The sequence below is a fragment of the Trichosurus vulpecula genome, chromosome 2, assembly GCF_011100635.1.
Source record: "Trichosurus vulpecula isolate mTriVul1 chromosome 2, mTriVul1.pri, whole genome shotgun sequence".
Classification (NCBI taxonomy): domain Eukaryota; kingdom Metazoa; phylum Chordata; class Mammalia; order Diprotodontia; family Phalangeridae; genus Trichosurus; species Trichosurus vulpecula.
The window spans coordinates 15,731,471-15,749,866 of record NC_050574.1 but is presented as its reverse complement, the minus strand read 5'-3'; the positions used below and the strand labels follow the sequence as shown (position 1 = coordinate 15,749,866).

Sequence of the window (18,396 nt, the reverse complement as noted above, 5' to 3'; positions counted from 1 at the left end):
TGGGGGGGCTAGTAGGGGCTGGGCTTCTCGGTCTCTGAGGAGGGAAAGGGTTGCCAGGACCCAGAGAAAGGGGTTCCTCTGTGCGCTAAGCCCCTCGTCCCTTGGCTGTGTCCAGAAGCGGAATGGGCTGGCAGCAAGGGCAGGTAGTAAGCTCCCCATCTCTAGAGGTCTCCAGCAGAGGCTGCAAGACCAGATCCCCGGGAAAGGCGGGGAAGAGCCTAGTGAGAACTATTCACCCCCGTGCAACCTGAGGCTGAGGGGAGCGGAGAGGAGGTGAGGGAAGGGAACTGACGCCACGCTCCGGGCCCACGGCTGGTAACTAAGCAACCGGACCCCCTTACGCCTGGACCAGCCTTGGGGCGGCTTTGAAGGCCTCGCAGAAGGGCTGGGGTGGGGTGGGAAGGCCAAATCGGAACACCGTCGGCTGGGGCCCAGTGGGCCTGCAGTAGCTCACATGGCGGACCGCCCCTCACAAAGATGGCGCTGAGGGGGCCCTTCCGTTCCCCCCACCCCCGCACAGACACGGAGGCCGGCAAGAGTTCGGCGGCAGGACCACGTGAATCTTCCTCTGCGCCTGCGCCAAACTCCAGCGGGCAGCGTCTGGCCTCGTTCTTAAGAACCCTGCCTCCCATGGGCCCCCGCGCCGGCGCCGCAGCCCCTCCCCGTCCCCGAGGGGAGGAGCGAGGCGTTCTTCCACCCATAGGGAGCCGCGGCGGCCTTGCGTAACTTCCGGCGCCCTTGCGAAGTGGATAAGGAGACCCCGAAGGGGGACAGTTCCTTCTTTTCCCGGGCAGCGTCGGCAATGGCGGACGGGCAGGTGAGCTCTCCGTACTCGGTGGCGGTCCCGGGCTCCTGTGGAGCCTCGGCGAGCGGCAATGCAGCCTCACAGGGCAGCATCCAGGCCGCCCAGCGGTGAAGGGCAGCGGGGGTTGAGCCGTGGTGTTCCGGCTTGAGAGCCGCGGCTTCAGCCGCGGGAGGGGGAAGTTCACGTGGCCCGTGGGTCCCAGGCCAGCTTTGACCCCCGCGTCTCTTCCTGCTCTCCCAGGTCCTAGTGATCGACGGGCGGGGCCATCTTCTTGGCCGCTTGGCGGCCATCGTGGCCAAGCAAGTCCTTTTGGGTGAGTGCGGGTGCCTCCTGGCTCGTGTGGGCCCAGGGTGGGGGGGGCGAAGGCGTGTGGCCCGGGGCGCGGCGAGGCCGGTGATGAGGAACATTCACCATCTTTCGTTCGAGTCTCACGACCATGAGACCAAACCATGCACCGCTCTGAGGCCTGGCCCGGCCCTCCCCTGCCCTATAGAGACCCTCACCCACCTTTCATCTTGCACTGACCCACACGTCCTATTTTCCCCGCAAACAGGGCGGAAGGTGGTCGTGGTTCGCTGCGAAGGCATCAACATCTCGGGAAACTTCTACAGGAACAAGCGTGAGTCTGGGGAGGTTGTGTTTGGGCTGCTGGCAGGTGATGTCCTTTCTCACGATGGTCTTCAGAAGTCCTGACTGATTGGGGTTATTGCTGAATCTGCCTTAAGGCTCAGCTGATGCCAGTTCTCTAGATGCTTCCAACATGTGGGGGTGGGAGAAAACAGTAACTGAAGAGCTTTGAGACATCTTTTTAAATTTTCTCTTTGCCCCAGTGAAATACCTGGCCTTCCTCCGAAAGCGAATGAACACAAATCCTTCAAGAGGCCCTTATCACTTCAGAGCCCCCAGCCGAATTTTCTGGAGGACTGTGAGAGGTGAGGACCAGTTTGTGTGCCTGCCAGTGGTGATTAAGGAACCAGGGATGCTTGAGACTGTGATGATGACAATATTTATCACATGTTCGAGTTTTACCGACCATGAGATGAAAAGATCCATGCACCTCCATCTGAGATCTCTTCGGGGGAGTGGGTGAGAATTTTGTTCTGAGGCCTGGAGCTTTCTAGGATTAGTTTTTCACCATGAACTGTTTTCCCTAGGGATGCTTCCCCACAAGACCAAGCGAGGTCAGGCTGCTTTGGAACGCCTTAAGGTGTTTGATGGCATTCCCCCACCATACGACAAGGTGAGTTTATCTAGAAAGGAGTCACGCTTGGCGTCAGTGATGTGTTATTTACCTACATTGTTTGATACTTCCTTGAGAAAAGCTCTGTTATCTGAGACGCCTTCTTCCAGATTGGCTCTGGGGTGGGAGGTGGGCTTCTCCATATTGTTCTTTTGTACCCTCAGAGCACTGGCGTTTGCTTGTCTCATGTCTCCTAACATCCCTAGTTTTCTGCCATCACCCATTGATTGGTTCCTTCCCCCTTACAGCGAAAACGCATGGTTGTCCCAGCTGCTCTCAAAGTCGTCAGACTGAAGCCAACTAGAAAGGTGAGTGCAAATAAGCAGCTGAGGGAGGGAGGGATACAGCATGAAGAGTGCTGTCCCAAATTTTCTTGGGGGAGGGGGCTTTTTTCAGAACCAGGGATTCCTGGGTCTTTGTTGGGTAGAAAGAAACAATGTCCTGGATAATTTCTTAAACTATTCCCCACCACAGTTTGCTTATCTGGGGCGCCTGGCCCATGAGGTTGGCTGGAAGTATCAGGCAGTGACTGCTACATTGGAAGAGAAGAGGAAGGAGAAAGCCAAGATCCATTATAGAAAGAAAAAGAAGCTTACGGTGAGGTCTAGGTTCTGGGAGGGGAGAACCACCTGGCAGATGATGTTTATTCTCACGATGGTCTTCGGATGCCCACAGGGTATTTGCCGACAAAGCCACATGGCTCAGCTGATGCCAGAGGGTGCAGGATGAGGGCCCCAACTGCCTGGTTCCTGGACCCACAATCACAGTTTCTATTTTTTCCCACAGAAACTACGAAAGCAAGCTGAGAAGAACGTGGAAGGCAAAATCCACAAATACACAAAGGTGCTGAAGAAGCACGGGCTGCTGGTGTGAGTCCAATAAAGTCTATCCTCTACGGCAACTGGATTCCTGGCTCCTCCTTCTGTCTCCTCTTGCCAGCGCCTCCCTCAGGGGAGGGAGCCCTCTGGGGGCCACCCACACACAGCAAGCAGGGCTCGGAAGGACATTCAGTGCTATAAGCATGTCCTTAACTGAGGGGGGGCAAGGATGTCTGTACTGAGGTGGGATGCCTGCCTCTAGGAAGGAGTGGTTCCCCTCCTGGGGAATGTAGAGAGGGGCTAGTCTAGATCTGCAGCTCCATCCAACATTGGGGTGAGGGACCTTGGAAGGGAGGGAGGGGATGTCCTGTGGGGCTGAAATCCTCTTCAGGGGCAGAGCTTGGTCTCTACTGCATTGTACCCATGGCCTGGGTGCTTAATAAATAAAATGTTGAACTTTTTAAAGTACATTTTGGTGAAAAACCATTCAGGGCCCAGTGTTGACCATATAGATTTTTGCTTTCTCATCATGGGTCCTATCAAACTTCTTTCTGTCTCAGTACCCTTGTGTCCTGCCAGTCTTAAAGACATCTGCTTCATCTTAAACTACAACAAACAAGGCTCTTTTGGGGTCACCCTCCTCTTTGGCTCCCAGAATCTGACCTGTATGCTTTTGGAGGGTCTCTTATCCTCTCACCTTGGCACTAGTCTGGTGTACTGTCCCATCCTTAACCTAGCACCCCACTCTTAAGGCAACAAGATGTGAGCAGCTTTCCCCAAGGCTACAGCCTTTCCCTTTCCTGTATATTCTCCATAATGTCTGTTTACAAACTTTTATCTCATCTTCCATGTCACTTTTACTTTCTCAGACCCCACTTAATTCCATGAACTCACTCTGACCCCACCTTCTCTATATCTCAAAACCCATCCCTTGATCTTGTTAATATCCTATATTCCAGCTTCTGAAAAAATACATACAAAGGTCAGTGCTTCTATAGTTGCCCATGGTCCCAACAGCCCATCCTAAGATTGCCCGCAGGTATAGGGTACCCAAAAAATTAAGCTCTACAAATTCTGCATACAAAATGGAAGACTAGTGCCTCAAAGTTTGTAGAAGGTGTTTTGGGAAGGGCGGAACTAGCAATTGGAATCAGGAAAAGATTCATGTGGCTACAACTCGAAGAGGAGTGTGATCAAGGTGGTGAGATGTACAGGTTGGAGGCTGCTCTTGGCGTTGAATTAAGTGGGTAGGGAGGGGCTGACTTTATTTTTTGTTTGAAAGAGGCTTGCTTGGAGTTTTTAGCATAATGAGTTTTAAATACTATGTGGGCAGTTGGTATGAAAGTTGTAAAAGGGAGAGTGCCAGGGCTCGAGTCAGGCTCATCTTATGGGTTCAAATGCTCATTGATGATGTTGGACTAAACGTTTGCCAAACCCTTGGTAACTTCTGAACACCTTGGAGCTGGATGCTAGAGGCCATGAGTGGATGAGAAAAAGAGTGATCCAGAATGATCACCTGAGGGGATGGCTGGTTAGGACTGGGGGAGTATGTTTGAAGGTGGGAAGGAAGAATCCAGTAGAGCGGTTGAAGGTTGGAGAAGAGATGATTAAATTGGAATCTTTTGGGAAAGGCAGTGGAGCTGGGATTAATTACACATGTATAGGACCTGGTCTTAGGTAAGGGAAAGGGGCCTCCTTGGCCAAGATGGTGGGAAAGGATGAGAGACGGCGGGTGATGTAAAAGGTTTGTGAGAAGCGAATGATTGGGAAGAGGGGGTGCTCCTCAATGGCCTCATTTCCCATATTTGGTAGCAAAGAAGGCAGGAAGAGGTTCATTTAGTCCTTGGCGGGGCAGTGACCAGTGAGAGGAGCTGGATGCAAGGGATTTAAAGGTTCAATGGCAACATAGGATCGAGTAAGTTCACTGGAAGGGAGGAATGTTAAGTAGAGGAAGGAGGGTAACAAACTTGCCCAGAGTGGCGGGTTGGGAGGTGTCATTCAGTTCTCAGTTGTGTTCGACCGTACTTGGGGTTTTCTTGGCAGAGTTCCTGGAGTAGCTTGCCATTTGCTTTTCCAGCTCATTTTATCAATGAGACTGAAGCCAGGTGCCATTTGCACTCCAGTCTTCCTGACTACAGGCCAGGCGCTCTATTCAATGTGCCACCTCAAAGAAAGCCAAAAAAGAAGTTTGGGCGGGCTAAGAGGGAGAGAGCCAAAGAATGATGGGGAGGTTAGAGTCAGAGGAATTCCTAATAAGGAAGTGGATGGAAGTAAGCATGAGAGCAGGTTAGGGCTAGGGCTCCCTGTGTGGGATGTGGTGGGAACAGGCTATCCATGAGATCTAAGGACACAATCTCAGGAGTTGGGTGAGGGTAGGAGAGCTGTTGGTGCCAGGCACCCAACTCTGTGGGGGTGGGGAGAGTCATCAGCTATCACCCCCACACCCCTTGACCTTCATTCTCTCCGTGGCTCCTGGGTCCTTCCACTCACACACCTGGGTCTCCTCCCTTTCATGCCAAATGACCAGAAAAGGCTGTCCTGGCCCTCACTTCCTCGTTTCTCAGCCCTTTGCAATCTGGCCTCTGACTTCAATCAACCCTCCAGACTCACACCTTATTTAGACCTTTTCTCAGACCTCACGCTGTGGGGTGGCTCTGTAGCATCTGACTCTTCTAAGGTCTGTTCTTATCAGTAAGCCTTTAAGCTAGGTGGTGCAGTGGATAGAATGTAGGCAGGAGGACCCAAGTTCAAATCTGGCCCCAGAGACTAGCTGGGCACATCACAACTCATCGACTAAAACAACAAAAAGCTCCTGCCACGTGCCAGGCACCAAGCTAAGTGCTGGGGATACAAAGAAAGGCAGAAGATAAGTCCGTGCCCTCACAGAGCTCCCAGTCTAACACGAGACAACAAGCAAACCAGCCGTATACAGGATAAATCGTCAACAGAGAAGACACCCACGTTAAGAGGGATTGGTAAAGGCTTCCTGGAGAAAGGATTTTCTTTGGGTTGGGGCTGGGTTAGGAAGGGCTTTGAATGTCAAAGCATTTGTATGGGATCCTGGAGGCAACAGGGAGCCCCACTGGACTTTACTGATTGGGGAGAGTGGTGATGACATGGGTTGCTGAATAGAGGATACACTAGAGTGAGGGCAGGCCGACTCACAAGCCATAGCCCAGGTGGAAGGGGCTGAGGGCTTTCACCAAGGTGGGGGCAGGGCCAAAGGCGAGAAGGGGGCACGTTGGGGAGATGCTGTAGAAATGAAGGCGATGAGCCTTGACCGCAGCTTGGATATGGGGGTGCGAGAGTGAGGAGTGTGGGAGGACTCCTAGATTGTGAGCCTGGGGGACTGGGAGGAGGGGGTGATGACACTGCCCACTCTCTCCCTTCACCCCCCTTCTTTTAAGCCTCTAGTGAGAGCATTTATGTAGCTTTATAAATTATCTCATTTGATCCTTGTAACAATCTGTGGGAGGCAGGTGGTAGCCCCATTTTATGGATGGAGAGACTAAGGGTGAGGGCTTACATGATTTGATCACAGCACTAAGAATTGTCTGAGGCTGTATTTCAACCCCGGTTTTCCTTACTCCAAGCACACCACAGTGCCATCTAGGGGCTCCACATTTTAGGGGTCACTAGGTGGCGCTGCAGGGGAGAGAGTGTAGGACCTGGAGTCAGGAAGACTATGCCTGAGTTCAAATCTGCCCTTGGACACGTTTTGCGCGACCCTGGGCAAGTCACTTCACCCTGTTTGCCTCAGTTTCCTCATCTGTAAAATGATCCAGAACAAAAAATGGCCAAACACTCCACATCTTTGCCAAGAAAACCCAAATGGGGTCACAGAGAGTCAAACACATCTGAACAATAATAAATTCTTTCTTATCTTTCCACATTCTCACTTGGAAGGAAACAAGCTTTTATTAAGCACCTACTACGTGCCAGGCACTGTGCCTATAGGCTTTAAGAATGTCTCATTTGATCCTCAAACAACCTGGAAGGTAGGTGTTCTCATTAGCCCTATTTTACAAGGAAATAGACAAGAGGCTTGCGCTGGGTCCCTCACCAGTAAGTGTATGAGGCCAAATTTGAACTCAGGTCTTCCCGACTCCAGGCACAGCACACCAGCTGCCACATATACAGAACAGCATATAAAGAGGGTAGAGTGGGCTCACCCACGGCACCACCAGCTCACATGAGTTCGAGGTCTCTGTGCAGATGACTCCCAGGTGCCATCTGTATTCAGCCCTAACCTTTCTCCTGATCCATGTCAACATAAGGTCAACACACTGGCCTTAGAAGAGATTGGTAAAGGCTTCCTGGAGAAAGCAGGAGTTTGTCTGGGACTTGGAGGAAGCCAAGAAAACTGGGAAATAGAGATGAGGAAGGAGAATATGTCTCCCATCTCCAACTGCCTATCAAACTAACATCTCAACCTGGATGTCCTGCAGACATCTTAAGCTCAACATGTCAGAAACTGTACTTCCTCCCAAGCCCTGCTCTCTTCTGAAATTCCTTCTATGTCATCGAGGCTACCACCATCCTCCCAGGTACCCAGCTTTGAAACCTAGTGGTCTCCTGGACTCTTCACTCCCACTCCTGCACATATCCAAACAGTTCCCTTCTCAACATCCCCTTTTCTCCACTCACACAGCAGCCACCTAGGTCAGGAGCTCATGACCACCTTCCTAATATTGCAGTAGCCCTGGGCTTGGCTTCCCTGCCTTCTGTCTCTTGGGTCTCCACTTCAACCTTCAAAAGTAATTTTCCTAAAGCACAAGTCTGACCACATCGTTCCTCTGCTCCAAAAGTCCCATTGCTCCATAATTCTCTCTTGACCAAACACAAAACATGCTGTTGGAAATGCATGACACATCTTTCTCCCTTCTTGACTGTCTGGTCCAGCTGAACGCACACTCTACGCCCCATCTCATCCTCTATGCCTGGTATGCTTTCCTCTTCATCTCTGCATCTCTCTCTCTATGTTTTCCTTCGAGACTCAGATCAAGCCCCAGCTTTTGCAGGAGGCCTCCCGTTATCCCCCCAGCTACTGGCAAACTTTCCCCACCTCACACTGAATGTGTTTTTGAAAATAAATTTTATTGACAACTTCTGTTTATGTATCGCTTATATGAAGGCACCTAGGCAACCAAGAGCCCTGGGTCTGGAGTCAGGAGGACCTGAGTTCCAATCCAGCCCCAGACACTTGCTGTTTGCCTCAGTTTCCTCATCTGTAAAATGGGATGTCATGAGGATCCAATGAGAAAATAATAAAAGTGACTAGCACAGTCTGGCACATAGTAGGTTCTATATTCGTGTTAGCCATTATATTATTACTATTATTGATGGGGTTTAGACTGTGGGAACCCCCTTGGACCCCAAAATAATTTGGGTCCCATTTGTTTTCGGGGGAATGATGGGGTTTAGACTGTAGGAGTCCCCTTGAACTCTCCTTGAATCTTCCCACTTGATCCTGCCTTGGCCTGAGGCTACAACCTTACATTATTATTAGGCCCAGATCTCTACCTGGCCTTGCCCTTTATTGTCCAGCTACTTCCTACCCTTGATACTATCAATATCCATGCCTTCAGCTACTTCCCATCCTTAATCCCAGTCTCTTGGTTCCTGGAGTCTGACTTCCTCCCAGTCCCATCAAGCTCCTCCTTAGACTCCTCCTCAAGACCCTCCCTAAACCCCTCCTCCCATCACCCCAGGACCACCCTAGATCCCTCCTACAATCTTTGTGTATATAAGTTTCATCTTGCCACCATGAAGGCGCTCAGATTCAATCCAGCTCAGATAGAATCTGGCCATCACAAAGGGTGGGATTTCTTAAGACAACCCAATCCTTAATAAACTTTGTCTTTTTCCTTGGCTGAGAATTCTTTCAGCAGGACTCAGCGTGTCGGTATTTTGGGGTCTCGAGCACCCCTGAAAACCTACCATGGTTCCCTACCATCATCATTTCTCTTAAACCTCATCATTATTATATTTCCCATCCTCTCCCAGAGACTAATCCTTTAATAATAAAGAATAAAAAAAGAGAAAGAAAAAACTTTCTGTAAAACTATCATATCAAGAGTCTAGAGTATATGGCCCCCAACTTCTGCAAAGGGGGCGAGGGGGCAGGACGGCAAGATCTTTCCATAGGTCTGGGTACCCCCAAGCCAGCAGGCCTTTAACACACGCCCATGGATTGATTGGCGGATGGAAAAGCGGTGTTTCCCCTCCACCCCCCGGAAGTCCCGCCTCACGCCGCGGCACCGCCCACACCTCACGTGGTGGTTTTCCTTCTCTGCCCCCCCCCCCCCCCCCCCCCCCGGCCGGACACCACGTGTTCCTTCTCCGTTTCCCGGAAATCCTGTCCACACCCGCTTGGTTCCGGTCTTGGTCCCCGCCTCCTCGCTCCGGCGTGTTGCGTCACTTCCCTTGCGGCCCTTGCCTCGTGTTTAAGGAGACCCCGGCGGCGACTTTCTGGCCTTTTTCCGTCCGTTCGTCCGTGAGAAGAGGAGCGACAGACCAGCGAAGGGGCGACATGGCGGACATCCAGGTGCGCGCATGCGCGGGCTCGGCCCGTGGCGGGAGGGGAACGAGCCCCAGGCAGTGCCGAACCTCCCCCCCACGTGTCCGCGGGGTCTCTGAGGGTCTCTGCGCTATCTCGGTGTCTCTGCTTTACGTCTGGTTCTCTGCCCTGTGGGTCTGAGGGTCTCCGCGTTTCTGGGGGTCTCTGCCATTTCCCTGAAGGTCTCTCTACTATGCTTTTGTCTCTGAGGGTCTCCCTGTTGTCTCTGTGGGTCCCTCCGTTACCTGCGTCTCTGAGAGTCTGTGCTGCCCGTTTCTGAGGAGGTCTCTTTATTGTCTCTGAGGGTCCCTCTATTCTCACTATCTCTGAGGGTCTCTGCTGTCTCTCGGCTGTCTGCCCCATCTCTGGGTCTCTGGAGCCTCTCCTCCTCAGGCCAGAGCCGGCCGCCCTATGCGTGTGTGTCCTTCAGCCCCGGGGCTCAGCCTCCAGGTGTGCCTCTCCTCCTGCAGACAGAGCGTGCCTACCAGAAGCAGCCGACCATCTTCCAGAACAAGAAGCGGGTGCTCCTCGGGGACACAGCCAAAGAGAAGCTGCCCAGATACTACAAGAACATCGGGCTGGGCTTCAAGACCCCCAAGGAGGTGAGCTCGGCCCCGCCCCCATCCCCCCCTGCCCGTACCCCTCCCCCCGCCTGCCCCCCCTCACCTCCTCTCTTCCTCTCCAGGCCATCGAGGGCACCTACATTGACAAGAAGTGTCCTTTCACCGGCAATGTCTCCATCAGAGGCAGGATCCTGTCTGGTGAGTCGGTAACCCGGTAGGGGGCGGGCTGGGGACCCCCGCCGGGCCAGGACCCTGCCTCACCTGTTGCCTTGCCGCCTGCAGGTGTGGTAACCAAGATGAAGATGCAGAGGACTATCGTCATCCGCCGGGACTACCTGCATTACATCCGAAAATACAACCGATTTGAGAAGCGCCACAAGAACATGTCTGTGCACCTGTCACCCTGCTTCCGGTGAGAGGCGGCCCAGGGATCCCCCCCCTCCAGGCCTGAAAGCTCAGAACATGGCTGCTGGGCTGTGACCGCTCCCCCCCCCCCACCTTGCCCTGAATAGCCAGGCTTTTAGAGGGACACTGGGTGTCTGTGAGCCCCCATAACTTGAGAGCATCCACGCTGGCCTGACTGTCGCCACTGGTTACTAAGTTAGGAAAAAGGTGGGGCGGGACCCCTCAGAGCCAGGCTGGGGGTGCCAAGACCATGGACCAGTCTCTGCCCTCCGTGGCCTCAGACACATTGGGGGCAGGCCTCAGTTGGAAGGTGTACCTTGAACTCAGCCTTGGGACAAGCCAGGGATTCTTAGATGGAGGTGAAGCTTGTATAAGAGCATGGAGGCTGGAGATACCCAACTTTGTGTACCAGGGACAGCAAGGCCAGTTTGACTGGAAGGGGAACTAGTCCAGGGTCATCGGGCACCTGGAACGGGGAGTGGGGAAGGAAGCAAGTGCTTTGCTCTGTGCCAGGCCCTGTGGGAAGCACTGGACACACCGGCTCTCTTTGAGCTCTGTGAGGCAGGTGGGCCCTGAAGGACGCATCCGGCCAGCCAGTGTCTGGGTCCTTCCGTCCTTCCCCCTGGACCACCAGCTGCATGTCTTGGGTTCTGATCCAGCTCTCACACAGGGTCATTTCCTGGATCTTGATTCACCTGCATGTTTTCTAGGAAAGGGTCTAGCCTCTGCCCTCGAGTCTCTTCCAGTCCCGAGTCTGAAGTGGCATCTGTTTGGCCCAGGGACCCCCTTTTTCTCCTTCAGGCTCAGTTTCCCATTTCATTGTGATGGGGGAGGGGCGGTGCAGCTGACCATTCCTGATCTGTGTCCTCAGAGACGTCCAGATTGGAGACATCGTGACCGTGGGTGAGTGCAGGCCCCTCAGCAAGACGGTGAGGTTCAACGTGCTGAAGGTCACCAAGGCAGCCGGCACCAAGAAGCAATTCCAGAAGTTCTGAGCCCCTTCACACTGGTGGTGGGAGGCTGTGGGTGCTGGTGTAAATGCACGTGCTGGAGTGTCCACCCACTGTGGCCAAGCCAGCTGCTCTGCTAATAAAGGCATCCTTCCCCCAACTTTTTGTGTGCTGTGTGTGATCCTCCCCCCCATGTTGGCATGCTGGGGGAAGGGGGCCCCTGCCCAGGTACCCTTCCTCAATGCCACCTGCAGCCTTCAGGGCCCAGGGGAGTCCTGAGCCAGCAGCTGTGGCTGCACCTGGCTTACTAGCTCTGCCATGCTTGGGGGGTTACCCTGTGGATGGCAAGGTCTCCCCCAGACTGCTTCCTTTCTCCCTGAGAACTGGCCTTCAGAGCTTGGGAGCTGGTCACCACAGATTCTGGGCTCCAGTGCCCTCGTCTTGTAGATGACAGTAAGGCCTGGGCTATTTCTCCTTGGTCCCTCACTGCCTGTCAGGAGAGCTAGGATGGGTGTTGGGATGGAAGAGCCCTGGCTGGGTCCCACCTGAAGCCCACCTCACAGCAGCCAGGATAGGTCATTCTGGGGAGAAATCGCAGACCTAGAGATGCTGGGAAAGCAACAGCATTGAAGGGCTTGGGTAGGGTCATCATCCTGGGTCAAGTAGATCACACCCAGCTCCCCATCCCCCACAGCCCGTACCGGGTCTCTCATGGACTCTGGTACGAGGGTTGGGAGAAGGGGCTCTGGGCCTGGCAGAGTCAGACTGGGCTCCTGCTGCTGTTCCCCCTGGGGACCTTTAAACCAGCCCCCCACCAATCCGATGCCACCCCCCGCCCAGGGTGGGGGTGTGGCAGGTTCCTGTGAGAGGAAACCAAGGGGCCACATCAAAGCCCACAGAGCAACAGGAAGTGCTTCTGGCCTGCACCCCACCCTCCTGCACCACCAGCACAGGATCCTGGGGTGGAGGGGAGACCCCACCCTTCTGGTCTGTTCTGGCAAGAGGGGCTCAAGCAAGGGGGACCTGGTGGGCCTCCAAGGCTAGCAGTAGGTCTAAGCCCTCCTCAGGGCCCAGCCCAGAACATGGGTCTCCTTCCCCCTGGACTCAGCCTACTGCCAGGTGTCTTTCCTCTGTCCCCTGGTGCTCTATCCACATTCAGTGCTGAGATTGAGATCCCCTTCCTATATGTCCCCTCCCCAAGTGTCTCCTGCCCCTCCAGCAGACTCCAGGAGCCTTCATTGGGGTGCAGAAAGTATACTCACAGGAATGGAATGTCCAGTTTGGGAAACTGGATGCTTCCTAGATCTCTATCCAGCTATCATCTCTCCTGGGCTTCAGGTGTCCAGATGGCAGTGGGTGGGGCAGAGCCCTTGAGTCAGTGACCAGAGTTCAAATCCAGCCTCCAACGCTAGCTGTCTCACTGGCCAAATCACCTAAGATGTCAGTTTCAACTTCCTCTTCTGTTAAATTGTCATGATAAGAATAGCACCTAGCTCCCTGGGGTGGCTTTGAGGGTAAAATGTGAGGGTCACTGCTCCATAAATGGTGGCTGTTATCACTGCATATCACACAGCTTTCTCTGACCTGCAGGAGAGCCAGGACTGACAGGTTGAATAGGGATGGCTCTGGATTGGGTCCTAGAGAAGTCTGGCTGATCTGGGGGACTTGGCTGGCATGCTGTGACCCTCAGAGGCCTCTATGAGGACCTGGGCCAGTTTTCATGCAGATGATTCCAGGTTATCCGTTCACCGGCCAGTGGTAAGAATCTCACTGTCCTTCCTGCTTCCCCTGGGCTGAAGATGTTGGAGCCTCGACGCCAGCATGAAGAGGGACCCAAGGACCTGTGGCTGGCCAGGCTTGTCTTACCACTGCCTTGCAGTCGATGACCCTCCCCCAGCACTGACCTCTCCATCAAGTGGCTCACCCTCTGACCTTTGGCCCAACAATGTCAGAAAGAGCTGGGTACCAACATTAGCTCTTCTGGCTGTGCAAGCTTGGGTGAGTCGCTGAAGGATTCTGGTCCTCGGTTTCCTCATCTGAAGCAAGGGGGCTGGTTGAGATGGCCTCAGGTCGCTTTCAGCTCTATATCAATACGAGTGTGACCTGCCCTAAGGAAATTATTGACAGAATTATTGGAATAGGGGTTGGGGAGGCCAGAGATTAGAAAGGAAGGAGAAAAATTTAAGGTTTTACGTGGCATTGAGAAGACCATGAAAATCAATCCACACCCAAAGGCAAGTCATTCCTGGGGGAAATTCACTGTTGATGGAGTTGTAATTGAGTCCCATGAAAACAATTTGTCATTGAACATCATGGTGGTGCACATTTATTAAGCACCTACGGTGTGCCAGGCACTGTGGCTAACATCCGGGCCTACGGAAAAAAGAAGAAAAGAGTCCCTGCCCTCGAGGAGCATACAGTCTAATGGGAGAGACAACATGCAAATAACTCTGTACAGACAAGATCTAGGCAGGATCCGGTGGAGGCGGACTCAGAGGGAAGGCCCTGAGATTAAGGACTGGGAAAGGCTTCTCGTGGAAAGTGAAACTCTAGCTGAGACCTGGAGGAGCCAGGGAAGTGAGGAGGAGGAGGTGAGAAAGGGAGAGCATTCCGGGCATGCATTTATATAATGCTTACTGCGTGCCAGGCACTATGCTAAGCACTTCCCAATTATTTGGTCCCCAATGACAACCTTTCAATATACCTGATGTTATTATCCCCATTTTACTGAAGAGGGAACTCAGGCAGACAGGTGAAGTGACTTGCCCAGGGTCATACAGCTAGTAAGTGTCTATGGCTGGATTTGAACTCTGGTCTTCCCCATTCCAGGCTCTATCCACTTCACCACCAAACTGCTTCCAAATATCCTACAAATGGCTTGGTTTATCAAACCTTGACCCTACAGATCCTATACTAGGCATATTTCCCCAAAAGGCTAAGAACAGAGAGGTCCTAGACCGCCCAGATATCCCTACCAGCAATGTTTGTGGAGCAAAGAAATGAAAACCAAGGTGGGCCCCTGGGACAGAACAATGACCAGGAAGAATTCAGAGGAGCCCAGGATGGATTTATTGTGCCAGGAGGAAGCTGAGCCGGAAAAAAAGAATCCACATTGCCTGCAGCAATGCGTTGTGGCAAGTACCCAAAAAAAACCAGAAGATGAACAGTGCATAAAAATAACCCCCAACCTTGGTTCCAAAGAAGAAGGAAGAGCATGCAGAAGTGGGGGACTGTGGGTGTGGATGGAGGGTGTGGGTGGGTGTCACACTTGGAGGTTGGTTGGTTTTGTTCAACTGCCTTTTTTTTTTTTGTTTTCCTCTTTTAATTTTTGTTGCAAGGGGTAGCTCAATGGTTAGGGTGGAGGAGGACAGTGAAGTTTAGAAATAAAGATGATATGAAAACAAAGTACATGGGTAATTTTTTTTAAGGAAAAAAAACCCACTAAGTTCTTGAAATGCCCTGTGAGTAGGGAAATGTGTGAGAACTTGGTAATTAATTGGGTGTAGGCAGAAGGGAGGAGGAGTCCAGGACAAGTTCAGGTTGTAAACTTGGATGACTGGAAGTAGGTGAGATCCTCAACAGAATTCAGGATGTTTGAAGGAGGGATGAGCTTAGGAGGAGAAAATGTCATGATCTCCGGTGAGTGTAAGATTTTTTATTTTTGCTTTGGTCTGACCTGTGATTTCATAAGTAGGGCAATTTCTACACTCTCCTAATGCCAGTTATGGTGAGTGTGGCACAGCTTCTGGTCTTAGACAGCTGTCTGTGGCTCTAAAAGTTTCCGTGACATGCCCAGGTCACCCAGCCCCAGGCAGGGCTAAAATCCTAGGCTGGCTCTCTCCTTCTTTGAGATTATTGGTGAATGTGAGAAATTCAAAGAAGTATGAGAAAACTTGTTGGAACTAATGCAGAGCAGAGGAAACAGATCCAGGAGGACAAGATGCAAAATGATGGGGCAGCAGATTATTTCTAATGCCCCTGGAAGGTGGTTGGGAGCAAGGCATGAGGAGGGTGGGGAGGGGAATAGAGAAGGTAGGGAGGGGAATAGATCATTCTCCATTTCCCCATATTTTCCAGGCCACTTCTGGGTTGGGCGACTGTGATGGCTACCCAAGTCACACTACAAGTCTATTAAAACATGTTGGTGGATTGAAGGCACAAGAGCTCCAAAACATACATTGAGGCCAAGAGTTAAGTTGATATATTCATATTCCCATATTTCTGAGTGATATTTCATTTCCTTTCCTCTACATTAAATTTTGAACCCAAGGCAGTAGAAAGTAGAGTAAGCAGACTCTGAGTTAGCAGGCAAGATCCCTTTACAATGGAGATAATGTAGTCATTGGAAAAACCCATACAAACCCATAGGTTTGAGTGTAGCTTTTACTTGGTGGGCAAATGATATTATACTCCCTTGCTGGATAATTAATTAAGTGACAGGCTGCCTCTCAGTAGTTTCAGAAAGGATCCAAGTGTGGGCTGCTACTGTTTCCGCAACAATACCAAGCATATACCTGGCTCACACTCTACCTTCTCAATTTTAATAGTGATATGGCTAGTGATACAGAAGTAGTTAGGTGGTACAGTGTAGAGTACCTGGCCAGAAGTCAGAAAGACCCATCTTCCTGAATTCAAATCAGACAATTACTAGCTCTGTGACCCTGGGCAAGTCGCTTAACCCTGTTTGTGTCAGTTCCTCATCTGTAAAAAGAGCTGGAGAAGTGACTGGTAAATCACTCGAGTATCTTTGCCAAGAAAATCCCAGATGGGGGTCACAAAGAGTGAGACACGACTGAACGATAACAACAAATCAGAACTCTAACTAAAGGTAGGATCAGTTACTGATTTGCAGATAATAGAGAATGTCTCCCACGCTCTAGGGTGATTGAGGTCTGTGAGTGCTGAATGTCGCATACTTTAGCAGATTGGTTCTTTCTGTGTCAGTGCGGAATAGTTTTCCTTTGTCAGAAGGAGGGGGTGGGAATGGGGTGTCCACTGAGGGGAGAGACATCAAGAAATGACTGTGGCATAAAACCCAAAAAATCAAGTGAAGAAGCATTTATTAAGCACTTGCTGTATATCGGGCATAATGTTAAGTGCTGGGGATCCAAACACAAACAAAAAGAAAGACAATCTCTGACCTCAGGGAACTTACATTCTAATGGGGCAAGGAAATGAAAAGGGGTGGAAGGAGAGATACTGAGGGAAGGGGATGATGCTGAAGCCCAGAGAATGAAATATGGTCAGCGTGAGCCCTTCTTCAGATGGAGGTTCTGGGAAGAACTCAGCAGTGGGGCAAGGGGACACACAGCTAGTAAATGTGTCAAGTGTCCGAGGTTGGATTTGAACTCAGATCCTCCTGACTCCAGAGCCTGTGCCCTACTCATTGCACCACCTAGCTTCCCCCCAAACATTTTTAAGAGAAACAGAGGAAGACCTGTAGAATGTTGGGTGGAACGCTGGTGAAGGTACGGAAAGGCGTGGGCACAAGATATGGAGGTTGAGAAGGGATGGGAGGGTTTTCACTCTGCACCTTTGGAGGGAGCACTCACTTCAGTGGGATCTTCAACTTAGCAAATTAACAAAGTCAACATAAAGTCTTACCTTTGGTTTAAAAAATTCATTTTCCTAAATACAAGATCAGAGAGGCTAGATAGCAGTTCACAAGAAAAAAGATCTGGGGGTCTTAGTAGACTGTAGGTTCAATATAATTCAACAGTGAGAATAGAAGGAGTAGAAGCTAAGAAAAGTAATGTGATCTTGGGCTTCAGAAAGACCCAGTATCCAGGTCAAGGGAGGTGATGGTCCTCTGTACCCTCCCCTGATTAGACTTCATGTAGAATGTTTGGACTTGGGTCTGGGAGCTATGGCTTAGGAAGGACATTGAATAGTCTTTCCATCATACTATTCTTTTCTCTCAACCTGCGGTCCAAGAAATATAAGGAATGGTTGAAGCAACGGGTCACGTTTCCCTGAAGAAGAGAAGCCTAAGGGCAGGCCTGCCTAAATGTTCCAGTGACTGCCGAGTTCAACTTTGGGAAGGGCTGTTATGTGGAAAAATTATGACTTGTTCCATTTGTCCCACGGGGAAGAAGCTTCGAGGTGGCAGATTTGAGCCTTCCTTACGTAAGCAAAAAGAAAAAAAAACAATTCCTGCTGATCACAGCTGTCCCCTAAGTGCGATGGGTAGTCTGCAAATGTAGTGAGCTTCTTGTCACTGGAGGTCTTCTAAGAAAGATGGGATGATTCCTTGTAGGGAGGGTTGTAGATAAGATCGTGCAGTATTGACCTGACCAGGAGCCTCCGAGGTCCCCTCTGGCTGCACAGGAGATCTCCTGTACAAGGTGAAGCTCACTCTGTGACTGGAAGGAAACCCAGATGAGAAGTGCATCCCAGGCTTGGGCGAGAGTAGAGAGGGAGGTGGACCTACTGGACTGGACTGCAGTGTAGAGGAAGGGGGCAAAGGGGAAGAAGACTGGAAAGGTAGGTTTGGGCCGGGTTGTGAACGACCTTAAATGGCAACCAGGGAGTTTCATATCGGACCCTACAGGGAAGAGGGAGTCACTGGAGGCTGGATTTGTGTTTTAGGAAAATCCCTTTGGTAGTGGGAGGGATAGGAGAAGAGAAACATTTGAGGCAAGGAGACCAGTTACAAGACAGATAGGAAAGGAAGGAAACAACCATTGATTAAGCACCTACTATGTGTCAGGCACTGGGTAAGCATTTTAGAGTTATCTCATTTGACCCTGGGAGGTGGGTGCTGTTATTATCCTCTTTTTATAGTTGAGGAAACTGAGGCAGAAGATAAGTGACTTGGCCCGGGTCACACAGCTAGCAAGTGTCTGAGGCTGGATTTAAACTCAGGTACTCCTGACTCCAAGTCCAACACTATTCACTGCCTAATGTAGCTGCCTCAGAGTCTGGGGAAAGGGTAGCCAGAGGCTGAGCTAGCGTTATGGCTGTATGAGTGGAGAGAAGGGGGTGGATGCCAGGAGGTAAAGATGGCAAGATTTGGCAAAAGACTGGCTAAGTGAGTGAGGGTGATAGGGAAGATGA

At 51.4% G+C, this 18,396-nt stretch overlaps 2 protein-coding genes and 5 non-coding genes across 7 annotated transcripts; all 7 read left to right on the top strand.

Annotated features, from left to right (window-relative positions):
- The first annotated feature begins 732 nt into the window (after positions 1-732).
- On the top strand, positions 733-2,951 carry RPL13A (ribosomal protein L13a). The gene is made up of 8 exons (XM_036745276.1): positions 733-817; positions 1,046-1,118; positions 1,359-1,424; positions 1,636-1,737; positions 1,960-2,045; positions 2,294-2,353; positions 2,520-2,642; positions 2,832-2,951. Exons 1-8 carry the CDS (start codon positions 803-805, stop codon positions 2,916-2,918), a joined length of 612 nt encoding a protein of 203 aa, XP_036601171.1. The 5' UTR covers positions 733-802; the 3' UTR covers positions 2,919-2,951.
- On the top strand, positions 1,192-1,274 carry LOC118840547. Its single transcript, XR_005009725.1, has one exon. It is a non-coding gene; the product is annotated as a small nucleolar RNA Z195/SNORD33/SNORD32 family (small nucleolar RNA).
- LOC118840558 lies at positions 1,456-1,549 on the top strand. Its single transcript, XR_005009735.1, has one exon. It is a non-coding gene; the product is annotated as a small nucleolar RNA SNORD35 (small nucleolar RNA).
- Positions 1,791-1,878, top strand: LOC118840550. Its single transcript, XR_005009727.1, has one exon. It is a non-coding gene; the product is annotated as a small nucleolar RNA Z195/SNORD33/SNORD32 family (small nucleolar RNA).
- On the top strand, positions 2,074-2,147 carry LOC118840551. Its single transcript, XR_005009728.1, has one exon. It is a non-coding gene; the product is annotated as a small nucleolar RNA SNORD34 (small nucleolar RNA).
- On the top strand, positions 2,677-2,763 carry LOC118840557. Its single transcript, XR_005009734.1, has one exon. It is a non-coding gene; the product is annotated as a small nucleolar RNA SNORD35 (small nucleolar RNA).
- Positions 2,952-9,268: 6,317 nt separating the features above from the next.
- On the top strand, positions 9,269-11,500 carry RPS11 (ribosomal protein S11). Its single transcript, XM_036745277.1, has 5 exons — positions 9,269-9,410; positions 9,893-10,024; positions 10,108-10,183; positions 10,268-10,397; positions 11,262-11,500. The coding sequence occupies exons 1-5, from the start codon at positions 9,396-9,398 to the stop codon at positions 11,383-11,385; spliced, it is 477 nt and encodes a 158-aa protein (XP_036601172.1). The 5' UTR covers positions 9,269-9,395; the 3' UTR covers positions 11,386-11,500.
- Positions 11,501-18,396: the final 6,896 nt, after the last annotated feature.

What these genes read in the sequence shown, in the direction of transcription:
- RPS11 (XM_036745277.1), top strand. An exon ending in CAGAGGCAGGATCCTGTCTG is followed by an intron (nt 10,184 to 10,267) that starts GTGAGTCGGTAA and finishes TGCCGCCTGCAG; the next exon opens with GTGTGGTAACCAAGATGAAG. An exon ending in CACCTGTCACCCTGCTTCCG is followed by an intron (nt 10,398 to 11,261) that starts GTGAGAGGCGGC and finishes CTGTGTCCTCAG; the next exon opens with AGACGTCCAGATTGGAGACA.
- RPL13A (XM_036745276.1), top strand. An exon ending in TTCCCCCACCATACGACAAG is followed by an intron (nt 2,046 to 2,293) that starts GTGAGTTTATCT and finishes TCCCCCTTACAG; the next exon opens with CGAAAACGCATGGTTGTCCC. An exon ending in GACTGAAGCCAACTAGAAAG is followed by an intron (nt 2,354 to 2,519) that starts GTGAGTGCAAAT and finishes TCCCCACCACAG; the next exon opens with TTTGCTTATCTGGGGCGCCT.